Raw genomic sequence first — 14,418 nt, 5'->3', positions numbered from 1 at the left:
TCCCTTCCTACAGGTTGGTGGTCATAAAATAGTTTTCCTCCAAGAAAAATGAAATTATCCTCACATTAACAGATTAGAAGAGCACAGACGGCTTTTGTGAGAGCCATGAGACTTGATTATAAAATCATGACTGGCCAACTGTCAAAAGTACCTTCATTTCTGATTGTCTGTTGGGTTAAAGTTTGTTTGTGCATTGGGTCCATTTTAATATATTGTGATAAGTGCACTGACTTCATGCATGGCAAATGTAGAGTACAGGAATTTTCCAGCAATCTCATGTTGTCTCCCTTACCCCCCCCCCTAACCATTTCATAACATTTGCTGGAGGTTTTTTTGAACTACTCAAGTCAATTCAAGTGTTAAATTACACTTGTCAGTCATCTATAGCTGATCACTAATGCAGAATATTACATTTATACTTGGATTTTGATATTCTGTGATTAGTTTGCAGACTTTCATTTATTTTAGTTTTGATTCTGATATCATGTTAAGGAAAACTTCATGACCATAAAAACATTGGGATACACAATAGTTAGCAATAGTTGAGCTTTCATGTTTCTGGGCAGCAACAGTGGCCCAGTGGTTAGCGCTGTCGCCTCACAGCAAGAAGGTCCTGGGTTTGAACCCTGGGATTGTCCAACCTTGGGGTCATCCCAACTCTCTCTGTGTGGAGTTTGCATGTTCTCCCCATGTTTTCTGCGGGTGCTCCGGTTTTCCCCACCATCAGAAAGACATGCATGTTAGGGTTTATATTCCTGTCTGTGCCCCTGACCGAGGCAATGGGAAAAGAACTGGAGTTGGTCCCCGGGTGCAGCATGAAGGCAGCAGCCTACTGCTCCTAGCTACACAGATCACAGCTATGATGGGTTAATTTGTAGCAACGGATTTTCCCCAAGGGGACTAATAAAGAAAACTTAATTTAATGTAATTTCTGCCCTTTGGGTTGTCTGCTGTTACAGGCACAGCTTAGTCCAGCAGCTCCTCTTTGATGTGTACGAGGACTGGATCATGCTCACTGCCTCCTCCTTCTCTGTGGAGAATGTACTCGCTAAACTGAGAGGTGTCTGCTCCCCCACCACAGGAGCCTGTTATCTGGAATCCTCTCTGAAGTAACCGCTCCAAAACCTGCAATCACACATGAGCACAAAAACACAAGGGTGAGGCACTGACTACCATGACTGCCATGATACAACTCTTCCATGCTTAAACTACAAGTGGAATGCTGCATTCCAGCAGCTTTAAGTACGTTAAGCAGAATGTTTTATATTACCAATGAATTAAATGACTGCCTGTTATGTGAAATGATTTGTAGTACTGCCGATGGCACAGGAAATACACAGCCCAGTCTATAGTATTCCTTATCTTTCAGCTGTCTGATTCTCCCAGTCTGGGGAAAGGGTGCCTTCCTCTTTAGCCGAGTCTCTCCTCCCTGCAGACGCCCCCTCCCTGTAGACCCCCCCATAAAAGTGTGGACAGGCCACTCATAACTCACAGGCTGAGAATGTGGTTTGGACTGAAGCCTGCAGAGACAAGCAAGCATGAAAACATAGATGTATGAAGCATGTTGGCAAACAATTGTGTATTTTCAGATCTAGAAGAAATAGAGCAACACTTGCGTTATTTTTCCGGAAAGCAATCGGCTGAGAAAGTGGATGGTGAGCACATTGTTTATTACATTTGGCCACCATAGAGACAGGATGTGAGTGGTTTGGACTGGCTTAGCTAGGCATGTTTTGGAATCTCTGTAGCCACGACCTTCTGACATCTAATGGTCATAGAATTCACTTTACACAGCTTTAAAGTCAGTCTGTGCACTGTAGCTGCTTAGCAGTCAGTTGAAGAGACGTGGCTGAACTGGCAGCTCCAGATGGAAATGTGTAGAAACATACATGTGTGACATGGCCTGTTGCAGATGTACCAATAATAATCTTTGCAGATGAATAAAAATATGGAAGAATTAATAAAAAAAGATCTTGAATGGATGGATGGATTGACAGATTTTTAAGCACATGTTAATTCTCCATGTTTAGAATTATAGATACCACGCTTTTAAATCATAATCATATTGCATGTCCAGTCTGTAGTTAGCAGTTCATACAAGTGTATGTGAAATGGTTTACTTCCAGCTGTTCAGCCAGCGGTCCAGGACCACGGCACAACAGCCTTCTGCGGCACTACACAGTCTGCTTAGACACAACACATCTCCCATCTCTCATCTCCCACCTCTTATCTCCCATCTACCATCTCCTCTCCCATCTCCCATCTACCGTCTCCCATCTCATCTCCCATCTCCCATCTACCATCTCCTGTCTCCCATCTCATCTCCCATCTCCCATCTACCGTCTCCTGTCTCCCATCTCATCTCCCATCTCTAATCTCCCATCTACCATCTCCTGTCTCCCATCTCATCTCTCACCTCCCATCTACCGTCTCCCATCTCATCTCCCATCTCTTATCTCCCATCTACCGTCTCCTGTATCCCATCTCCCATCTCTCATCTCCCTTCTACCATCTCCTGTCTCCCTTCTACCGTCTCCTGTCTCCCATCTACCATCTCCTGTCTCCCATCTCATCTCCCATCTCTTATCTCCCATCTCCCATCTCCTGTCTCCCATCTCATCTCCCATCTCTCATCTCCCATCTACCGTCTACTGTCTCCCATCTCATCTCCCATCTCTTATCTCCCATCTACCATCTCCTGTCTCCCATCTCATATCCCATCTCTTATCTCCCATCTACCATCTCCTGTCTCCCATCTCATATCCCATCTCTTATCTCCCATCGACTGTCTCTTGTCTCCCATCTCATCTCCCATCTCTTATCTCCCATCTACCGTCTCCTGTCTCCAATTTCATCTCCCATCTCTAATCTCCCATCTACCATCTCCTGTCTCCCATCTTTTATCTTCCATCTACCATCTCCCATCTACCATCTCCTGTCTCCCATCTCCCATCTCTAATCTCCTATCTACCGTCTCCTGTCTCCCATCTCCCAGGTCCTGTCTCCCATCTACCGTCTCTTGTCTCCCATCTCCCATCTCTTATCTCCCATCTACCATCTCCTGTCTCCCATCTCATCTCCCATCTCTTATCTCCCATCTACCGACTCCTGTCTCCCATCTCATCTCCCATCTACCATCTCCTGTCTCCCATATTTTATCTTCCATCTACCGTCTCCTGTCTCCCATCTCATCTCCCATCTACCATCTCCTGTCTCCCATCTCTTATCTCCCATCTACCATCTCCTGTCTCCTTTCTCCCATCTACCACCTCCTGTCTCTAATCTCATCTCTCATCTCTAATCTCCCATCTCTTATCTCCCATCTACCATCTCCTGTCTACCATCTCATCTCCCATCTCTTATCTCCAATCTACCGTCTCCCATCTACCATCTCCTGTCTCCCATTTCATCTCCCATATCTCATCTCCCACCTCTTATCTCCCATCTACCGTCTCCCATCTCATCTCCCATCTCCCATCTACTGTCTCCTGTCTCCCATCTCATCTCCCATCTCTAATCTCCCATCTACTATCTCCTGTCTCTCATCTCATCTCCCATCTCCCATCTCTAATCTCCCATCTACCATCTCCCATCTCATCTCCCATCTCTTATCTCCCATCTACCGTCTCCTGTCTCCCATTTCATCTCCCATCTCTAATCTCCCATCTACCATCTCCCATCTAAAGTCTCCTGTCTCCCATCTCCCATCTCTAATCTCCCATCTACCATCTCCTGTCTCCCATCTCCCCATCTCATCTCCCATCTCTCATATCATATCTCCCATCTACCATCTCCTGTCTCCCATCTCATCTCCCATCTCCCATCTCTAATCTCCCATCTACCAACTCCCATCTAATCTCCCATCTCTTATCTCCCACCTACCGTCTCCTGTCTCCCATCTCATATCCAATCTCTTATCTCCCATCTACCGTCTCCTGTCTCCCATTTCATCTCCCATCTCTAATCTCCCATCTACCGTCTCCCATCTACAGTCTCCTGTCTCAAATCTCCCATCTCTAATCTCACATCTACCGTCTCCTGTCTCCCATCTCCCCAGCTCATCTCCCATCTCTCATCTCTTATCTCCCATCTCCCATCTCCTATCTCCCATCTATCGTCTCCTGTCTCCCATCTACCGCCTCTGGTCTCTAATTCTCATCTCCCATCTCTAATCTGCCATTTCCCATCTCCCATCCCCCATCTCTTATTTCCCATCTACCGTCTATTGTCTCACATCTCCCATATCTCATCTCTAATCTTCCATCTACCATCTCCTGTCTCCCATCTCATCTCCCATCTCTTATCTCCCATTTTCCATCTCATGTCTCCCATCTCATCTCCCATCTCTTATCTCCCATCTACTGTCTCCTGTCTCCCATCTCATCTCCCAACTCTTATCTCCCATCTCCCATCTGCCGTATCCTGTCTCCAATTTCATCTCCCATCTCAAATCTCCCATTCACCGTCTCCTGTCTCCCATCTCATCTCTCATCTCCCATCTACCGTCTCCTGTCTCCCATCTCATCTCCCATCTCCCATCTCTTATCTCCCATCTACCGTCTCCTGTCACTCATTTCATCTCCCATCTCTAATCTCCCATCTAACGTCTCCCATCTACAGTCTCCTGTCTCCCATCTCCGATCTCTAATCTCCCATCTACCATCTCCTGTCTCCATCTCCCCATCTCATCTCCCATCTCTCATCTCTTATCTCCCATCTACCGTCTCCCATCTCATCTCCCATCTCTTATCTCCCATCTCCCATCTCCTGTCTCCCATCTCATCTCCCATCTCCCATCTCTAATCTCCTATCTACCGTATCCTGTCTCCCATCTCATCTCCCATCTCCCATCTCTAATCTCCCATCTACCGTCTCCCATCTACAGTCTCCTGTCTCAGATCTCCCATCTCTCATCTCACATCTACCGTCTCCTGTCTCCCATCTTCCCATCTCATCTCCCATCTCTCATCTCCCATCTACCATCTCCTATCTCCCATCTATCGTGTCCTGTCTCCCATCTACCGCCTCTTGTCTCTAATCTCATCTCCCATCTCTAATCTTTCATCTCCCATCTCCCATCCCCCATCTCTTATTTCCCATTTACCGTCTACTGTATCCCATCTCCCATATCTCATCTCTCATCTTCCATCTACCATCTCCTGTCTCCCATCTCATCTCCCATCTCTTATCTCCCATCTACCATCTCCTGTCTCCCATCTCATCTCCCATCTCTTATCTCCCATCGACTGTCTCTTGTCTCCCATCTCATCTCCCATCTCTTACCTCCCATCTACCGTCTCCTGTCTCCAATTTCATCTCCCATCTCTAATCTCCCATCTACCGTTTCCTGTCTCCCATCTCCCATCTCTCATCTCCTATCTACCTTCTCCTGTCTCCCATCTACCGTCTCCTGTCTCCCATCTTCCGCCTCTGGTCTCTAATCTCATCTCCCATCTCTAATCTGCCATTTCCCATCTCCCACCCCCATCTCTTATGTCCCATCTACCGTCTATTGTCTCAAATCTCCCATATCTCATCTCTAATCTTCCATCTACCATCTCCTGTCTCCCATCGCATCTCCCATCTCTTATCTCCCATCTACCATCTCTTGTCTCCGATCTCATCTCCCATCACTTATCTCCCATCTACTGTCTCCTGTGTCCCATCTCACTTCCCAACTCTTATCTCCCATCTCCCATCTGCCGTCTCCTGTCTCCAATTTCATCTCCCATCTCTCATCTCCCATCTACCATCTCCTGTCTCCCATCTATCGTCTCCTGTCTCCCATCTACCGCCTCTGGTCTCTAATCTCATCTCCCATCTCTAATCTGCCATTTCCCATATTCCCATCCCCCATCTCTTATTTCCCATCTACCGTCTATTGTCTCACATCTCCCATATCTCATCTCTAATCTTCCATCTACCATAGCCGGTCTCCCATCTCATCTCCCATCTCTTATCTCCCATCTACTGTCTCCTGTCTCCCATCTCATCTCCCAACTCTTATCTCCCATCTCCCATCTGCCGTATCCTGTCTCCAATTTCATCTCCCATCTCAAATCTCACATCCACCGTCTCCTGTCTCCCATCTCATCTCTCATCTCCCATCTACCGTCTCCTGTCTCCCATCTCATCTCCCATCTCCCATCTACCATCTCCTATCTCCCATCTATCCTCTCCTGTCTCCCATCTACCGCCTCTTGTCTCTAATCTCATCTCCCATCTCTAATCTCCCATCTCCCATCTCCCATCCCCCATCTCTTATTTCCCATTTACCGTCTACTGTATCCCATCTCCCATATCTCATCTCTCATCTTCCATCTACCATCTCCTGTCTCCCATCTCATCTCCCATCTCTTATCTCCCATCTACCATCTCCTGTCTCCCATCTCATATCCCATCTCTTATCTCCCATCGACTGTCTCTTGTCTCCCATCTCATCTCCCATCTCTTATCTCCCATCTACCGTCTCCTGTCTCCAATTTCATCTCCCATCTCTAATCTCCCATCTACCGTCTCCTGTCTCCCATCTCCCATCTCTCATCTCGCATCTACCATCTCCTGTCTCCCATCTATCGTCTCCTGTCTCCCATCTACCGCCTCTGGTCTCTAATTCTCATCTCCCATCTCTAATCTGCCATTTCCCATCTCCCATCCCCCATCTCTTATTTCCCATCTACCGTCTATTGTCTCACATCTCCCATATCTCATCTCTAATCTTCCATCTACCATCTCCTGTCTCCCATCTCATCTCCCATCTCTTATCTCCCATCTTCCATCTCATGTCTCCCATCTCATCTCCCATCTCTTATCTCCCATCTACTGTCTCCTGTCTCCCATCTCATCTCCCAACTCTTATCTCTTACCTCCCATCTACCGTCTCCTGTCTCCAATTTCATCTCCCATCTCAAATCTCCCATCCACCGTCTCCTGTCTCCCATCTCATCTCTCATCTCCCATCTACCGTCTCCTGTCTCCCATCTCATCTCCCATCTCCCATCTCTTATCTCCCATCTACCGTGTCCTGTCACTCATTTCATCTCCCATCTCTAATCTCCCATCTAACGTCTCCCATCTACAGTCTCCTGTCTCCCATCTCCGATCTCTAATCTCCCATCTACCATCTCCTGTCTCCATCTCCCCATCTCATCTCCCATCTCTCATCTCTTATCTCCCATCTACCGTCTCCCATCTCATCTCCCATCTCTTATCTCCCATCTACTGTCTCCTGTCTCCCATCTCATCTCCCAACTCTTATCTCCCATCTCCCATCTGCCGTATCCTGTCCCCAATTTCATCTCCCATCTCAAATCTCCCATCCACCGTCTCCTGTCTCCCATCTCATCTCTCATCTCCCATCTACCGTCTCCTGTCTCCCATCTCATCTCCCATCTCCCATCTCTTATCTCCCATCTACCGTGTCCTGTCACTCATTTCATCTCCCATCTCTAATCTCCCATCTAACGTCTCCCATCTACAGTCTCCTGTCTCCCATCTCCGATCTCTAATCTCCCATCTACCATCTCCTGTCTCCATCTCCCCATCTCATCTCCCATCTCTCATCTCTTATCTCCCATCTACCGTCTCCCATCTCATCTCCCATCTCTTATCTCCCATCTCCCATCTCCTGTCTCCCATCTCATCTCCCATCTCCCATCTCTAATCTCCCATCTACCGACTCCCATCTAATATCCCATCTCTTATCTCTCATCTACCGTCTCCTGTCTCCCATCTCATCTCCTATCTCTTATCTCCCATCTACCGTCTCCTGTCTCCCATTTCATCTCCCATCTCTAATCTCCCATCTACCGTCTCCCATCTACAGTCTCCTGTCTCAGATCTCCCATCTCTAATCTCACATCTACCGTCTCCTGTCTCCCATCTTCCCATCTCATCTCCCATCTCTCATCTCCCATCTACCATCTCCTATCTCCCATCTATCGTGTCCTGTCTCCCATCTACCGCCTCTTGTCTCTAATCTCATCTCCCATCTCTAATCTTTCATCTCCCATCTCCCATCCCCCATCTCTTATTTCCCATTTACCGTCTACTGTATCCCATCTCCCATATCTCATCTCTCATCTTCCATCTACCATCTCCTGTCTCCCATCTCATCTCCCATCTCTTATCTCCCATCTACCATCTCCTGTTTCCCATCTCATCTCCCATCTCTTATCTCCCATCGACTGTCTCTTGTCTCCCATCTCATCTCCCATCTCTTACCTCCCATCTACCGTCTCCTGTCACCAATTTCAGCTCCCATCTCTAATCTCCCATCTACCGTCTCCTGTCTCCCATCTCCCATCTCTCATCTCCTATCTACCTTCTCCTGTCTCCCATCTACCGTCTCCTGTCTCCCATCTTCCGCCTCTGGTCTCTAATCTATTCTCCCATCTCTAATCTGCCATTTCCCATCTCCCACCCCCCATCTCTTATTTCCCATCTACCGTCTATTGTCTCACATCTCCCATATCTCATCTCTATTCTTCCATCTACCATCTCCTGTCTCCCATCGCATCTCCCATCTCTTATCTCCCATCTACCATCTCCTGTCTCCCATTTCATCTCCCATCACTTATCTCCCATCTACTGTCTCCTGTCTCCCATCTCACTTCCCAACTCTTATCTCCCATCTCCCATCTGCCGTCTCCTGTCTCCAATTTCATCTCCCATCTCTCATCTCCCATCTACCATCTCCTGTCTCCCATCTATCGTCTCCTGTCTCCCATCTACCGCCTCTGGTCTCTAATCTCATCTCCCATCTCTAATCTGCCATTTCCCATCTCCCATCCCCCATCTCTTATTTCCCATCTACCGTCTATTGTCTCACATCTCCCATATCTCATCTCTAATCTTCCATCTACCATAGCCTGTCTCCCATCTCATCTCCCATCTCTTATCTCCCATCTTCCATCTCATGTCTTCCATCTCATCTCCCATCTCTTATCTCCCATCTACTGTCTCCTGTCTCCCATCTCATCTCCCAACTCTTATCTCCCATCTCCCATCTGCCGTATCCTGTCTCCAATTTCATCTCCCATCTCAAATCTCACATCCACCGTCTCCTGTCTCCCATCTCATCTCTCATCTCCCATCTACCGTCTCCTGTCTCCCATCTCATCTCCCATCTCCCATCTCTTATCTCCCATCTACCGTCTCCTGTCACTTATTTCATCTCCCATCTCTAATCTCCCATTTAACGTCTCCCATCTACAGTCTCCTGTCTCCCATCTCCGATCTCTAATCTCCCATCTACCATCTTCTGTCTCCATCTCCCCATCTCATCTCCCATCTCTCATCTCTTATCTCCCATCTACCGTCTCCCATCTCATCTCCCATCTCTTATCTCCCATCTCCTATCTCCTGTCTCCCATCTCATCTCCCATCTCCCATCTCTAATCTCCTATCTACCGTATCCTGTCTCCCATCTCATCTCCCATCTCCCATCTCTAATCTCCCATCTACCGACTCCCATCTAATATCCCATCTCTTATCTCCCATCTACCGTCTCCTGTCTCCCATCTCATCTCATATCTCTTATCTCCCATCTACCGTCTCCTGTCTCCCATTTCATCTCCCATCTCTATTCTCCCATCTACCGTCTCCCATCTACAGTCTCCTGTCTCAGATCTCCCATCTCTAATCTCACATCTACCGTCTCCTGTCTCCCATCTTCCCATCTCATCTCCCATCTCTCATGTCTTACCTCCCATCTACCATCTCCTGTCTCCCATCTCCCCAAATCATTTCCCATCTCTCATCTCTTATCTCCCATCTACCATCTCCTGTCTCCCATTTCATCTCCCATCTCTAATCTCCCATCTACCGTCTCCTGTCTCCCATCTCCCATCTCTCATCTCCCATCTACCATCTCCTATCTCCCATCTATCGTGTCCTGTCTCCCTTCTACCGCCTCTTGTCTCTAATCTCATCTCCCATCTCTTATCTCCCATCTACCATCTCCTGTCTCCCATCTCAACTCCCATCTCCTATCTCCCATCGACTGTCTCTTGTCTCCCATCTCATCTCCCATCTCTTATCTCCCATCTACCGTCTCCTGTCTCCAATTTCATCTCCCATCTCTAATCTCCCATCTACCGTCTCCTGTCTTCCCATCTCCCATCTCTCATCTCCCATCTACTATCTCCTGTCTCCCATCTACCGCCTCTTGTCTCTAATCTCATCTCCCATCTATTATCTCCCATCTACCATCTCCTGTCTCCCATCTCATCTCCCATCTCCTATCTCCCATCGACTGTCTCTTGTCTCCCATCTCATCTCCCATCTCTTATCTCCCATCTACCGTCTTCTGTCTCCAATTTCCTCTCCCATCTCTAATCTCCCATCTACCGTCTCCTGTCTTCCCATCTCCCATCTCTCATCTCCCATCTACTATCTCCTGTCTCCCATCTACCGTCTCCTGTCTCCCATCTTCCGCCTCTGGTCTCTAATCTCATCTCCCATCTTTAATCTCCCATTTCCCATCTCCCATCCCCCATCTCTTATTTCCCATCTACCGTCTATTGTCTCAAATCTCCCATATCTCATCTCCAAGCTTCCATCTACCATCTGCTGTCTCCCATCTCATCTCCCATCTCTTTCCTCCCATCTACCATCTCCTGTTTCCCATCTCATCTCCCATCTCTTATCTCCCATCTACTGTCTCCTGTCTCCGATCTCATCTCCCAACTCTTATCTCCCATCTCCCATCTGCCGTCTCCTGTCTCCAATTTCATCTCCCATCTCTAATCTCCCATCTACCGTCTCCTGTCTCCCATCTCATCTCCCATCTCCCATCTCCTGTCACCCATTTCATCTCCCATCTCTCATCTACCACATCTTATCTCCCATCTACCGCCTCCCATCTAATCTCTTATCTCCCATCTACGGTCTCCTGTCTCCCATCTACCATCTCCTGTCTCCCATTTCATCTCCGATCTCTCATCTCCCACCTCTTATCTCCCGTCTCCTGTCTCCAATCTCCCATCTCTCATCTCCCATCTACCATCTCCTATCTCCGATCTATCGTCTCCTGTCTCCCATCTACCATCTCTTGTCTCTAATCTCATCTCCCATCTCTAATCTCCCATCTCTTATCTCCCATCTACCATCTCCTGTCTACCATCTCATCTCCCATCTCTTATCTCCAAACTACTGTCTCCCATCTGCCATCTCCTGTCTCCCATTTCATCTCCCATATCTCATCTCCCACCTCTTATCTCCCATCTACCGTCTTCCATCTCATCTCCCATCTCCCATCTACCGTCTCCTCTCTCCCATCTCATCTCCCATCTCTAATCTCCCATCTCCCAACCTCCCATCCCCCATCTCTTATTTCCCATCTACCGTCTACTGTATCCCATCTCCCATATCTCATCTCTCATCTTCCATCTACCATCTCCTGTCTCCGATCTCATCTCCCATCTCTTATCTCCCATCTACCGTCTCCTGTCTCAAATTTCATCTCCCATCTCTAATCTCCCATCTACCGTCTCCTGTCTCCCATCTCATCTCCCATCTCACATCTCCTGTCTCCGATTTCATCTCCCATCTCTCATCTCCCACCTCTTATCTCCCATCTACCGCCTCCCATCTCATCTCTTATCTCCCATTTACCATTTCCCGTCTCCCATCTACCATCTCCTGTGTCCCATTTCATCTCCCATCTCATCTCCCATCTCTTATCTCCAATCTACCATCTCCTGTATCCCATCTCATCTCCCATCTCTTATCTCCCATCTACCGTCACCTATCTCCCATTTCATCCCCGATCTCTAATCTACCATCTACCATCTCCCATCTACAGTCTCCTGTCTCCCATCTCCGATCTCTAATCTCCCATCTACCATCTCCTGTCTCCCATCTCCCCATCTCATCTCCCATCTCTCATCTCTTATCTCCCATCTACCATCTCCTTTCTCCCATTTCATCTCCCATCTCTAATCTCACATCTACCATCTCCTTGTCTCCCATCTCCCCATCTCATCTCCCATCTCTCATCTGTTATCTCCCATCTACCGCCTCCTGTCTCTAATTTCATCTCCCATCTCTAATCTCCCATCTACCATCTCCCATCCCCCATCTCTTATATCACATCTACCGTCTACTGTCTCCCATCTCCCATATCTCATCTCTCATCTTCCATCTCCCATCTACCGTCTCCCATCTCATCTCCCATCTCCCATCTACCGTCTCCTGTCTCCCATCTCATCTCCCATCTCTAATCTCCCATCTACTATCTCCTGTCTCTCATCTCTTCTCCCATCTCCCTTCTCCCATTTCATCTACCATCTCTAATCTCCCATCTACCGTCTCCTGTCTCCAATCTACCATCTCCCATCTCTCATCTCCCATCTCCTGTCTCCCATCTCATCTCCCATCTCCCATCTCTAATCTCACATATACCGTATCCTGTCTACCATCTAATCTCCCATCTCTCATCTCCCATCTATCGTCTCCTGTTTCCCATCTCATCTCCCATCTCTAATCTCCCATCTACCGTCTCCCATCTAACGTCTCCTGTCTCCCATCTCTAATCTCCCATCTACTATATCCTGTCTCCCATCTCATCTCCCATCTGTCATCTCCCATCTACCATCCCCTGTGTCCCATTTCATCTCCCATCTCTAATCTCCCATCTACCGTCTCCTGTCTCCCATCTCCCATCTCTCATCTCCCATCTCCTGTCAACCATCTCATCTCCCATCTCTTATCTCCCATCTACCATCTCCTGTCTCTCATCTCATCTCCTTTCTCTAACCCCCTGTCTCCCATCCCCCATCTCTAATTTCCCATCTACCGTCTACTGTCTCCTATCTCCCACATCTCATCTCTCATCTTTCATCTACCATCTACTGTCTCCCATCTCATCTCCCATCTCTAATCTCCAATCTACCGTCTCCTGTCTCCCATCTCCCCATCACATCTCCCATCTCTCATCTCTTATCTCCCATCTACCACCTCCTGTCTCCCATCTACCGTCTCCTGTCTCCCATCTCCCATCTCCTGTCTCCCATCTACCATCTCCTGTCTTCCATCTCCCAATCTCATCTCACATCTCTCATCTCTAATCTCCCATCTACCGTCTCCTGTCTCCCATCTCTCACCTCCCATTTACCATGTCCTGTCTCCCATCTACCATCTCCTGTCTCCCATCTACCATTTCCTGTCTCCCAACTACCGTCTCCTGTGTCCCATCTACCATCTCCCATCTACGGTCTACTGTCTCCCATCTCATCTCCAAATTCCTAATCTCCAATCTACCATCTCCAATCTACCATCTCCTGTCTCCCATTTCATCTCCCATATCTAATCTCCCACCTCTTATCTCCCATCTACCGTATCCCATCTCATCTCCCATCTCCCATCTACCGTCTCCTGTCTCCCATCTCATCTCCCATCTCTAATCTCCCATCTACCATCTCCTGTCTCTCATTTCATCTCCCATCTCCCATCTCCCATCTCTAATCTCCCATCTACCATCTCCCATCTCATCTCCCATCTCTTATCTCCCATCTACCGTTTCCTGTCTCCCATTTCATCTACCATCTCTAATCTCCCATCTACCATCTCCCAACTACAGTCTCCTGTCTCCCATCTCCCATCTCTAATCTCACATCTACCATCTCCTGTCTCCCATCTCTCCATCTAATCTCCCATCTCTCATCTCTTATCTCCCATCTGCCATGTTCCTTCTCCCATTTCATCTCCCATCTCTAATCTCCCATCTACCGTCTCCTGTCTCCCATCTCATCTTCCATCTCTAATCTCCCATCTACCATCTCCTGTCTCTCATTTCATCTCCCATCTCCCATCTCCCATCTCTAATCTCCCATCTACCATCTCCCATCTCATCTCCCAACTCTTATCTCCCATCTACTGTCTCCTGTCTCCCATCTCATCTCCCAACTCTTATCTCCCAATCTCCCATCTGCCGTATCCTGTCTCCAATTTCATCTCCCATCTCAAATCTCACACCCACCGTCTCCTGTCTCCCATCTCATCTCTCATCTCCCATCTACCGTCTCCTGTCTCACATCTCATCTCCCATCTCCCATCTCTTATCTCCCATCTACCGTCTCCTGTCACTTATTTCATCTCCCATCTCTAATCTCCCATTTAACATCTCCCATCTACAGTCTCCTGTCTCCCATCTCCCCATCTCATCTCCCATCTCTCATCTCTTATCTCCCATCTACCGTCTCCCATCTCATCTCCCATCTCTTATCTCCCATCTCCCATCTCCTGTCTCCCATCTCATCTCCCATCTCCCATCTCTAATCTCCTATCTACCGTATCCTGTCTCCCATCTCATCTCCCATCTCCCATCTCTAATCTCCCATCTACCGACTCCCATTTATTATCCCATCTCTTATCTCCCATACACCGTCTCCTGTCTCCCATCTCATCTCCTATCTC

At 47.9% G+C, this 14,418-nt stretch overlaps 1 protein-coding gene across 1 annotated transcript in view; it reads right to left on the bottom strand.

Moving 5' to 3' along the window:
- Nucleotides 1-966: 966 nt before the first annotated feature.
- Nucleotides 967-14,418, bottom strand: part of LOC130109758 (BTB/POZ domain-containing protein KCTD1-like) — a 183,741-nt gene continuing 170,289 nt past the window's right edge. Inside the window, exon 4 of the mRNA XM_056276741.1 lies at nucleotides 967-1,125. Within this exon, the coding sequence (XP_056132716.1) occupies nucleotides 967-1,125 (159 nt within the window). The remainder of the gene's footprint in view (nucleotides 1,126-14,418) is intronic.

Source organism: Lampris incognitus, chromosome 3 (genome assembly GCF_029633865.1).
Source record: "Lampris incognitus isolate fLamInc1 chromosome 3, fLamInc1.hap2, whole genome shotgun sequence".
Lineage (NCBI taxonomy): Eukaryota > Metazoa > Chordata > Actinopteri > Lampriformes > Lampridae > Lampris > Lampris incognitus.
The sequence above is the reverse complement of the archived record's forward strand: the minus strand, read 5'-3'. Positions and strand labels throughout refer to the sequence as shown.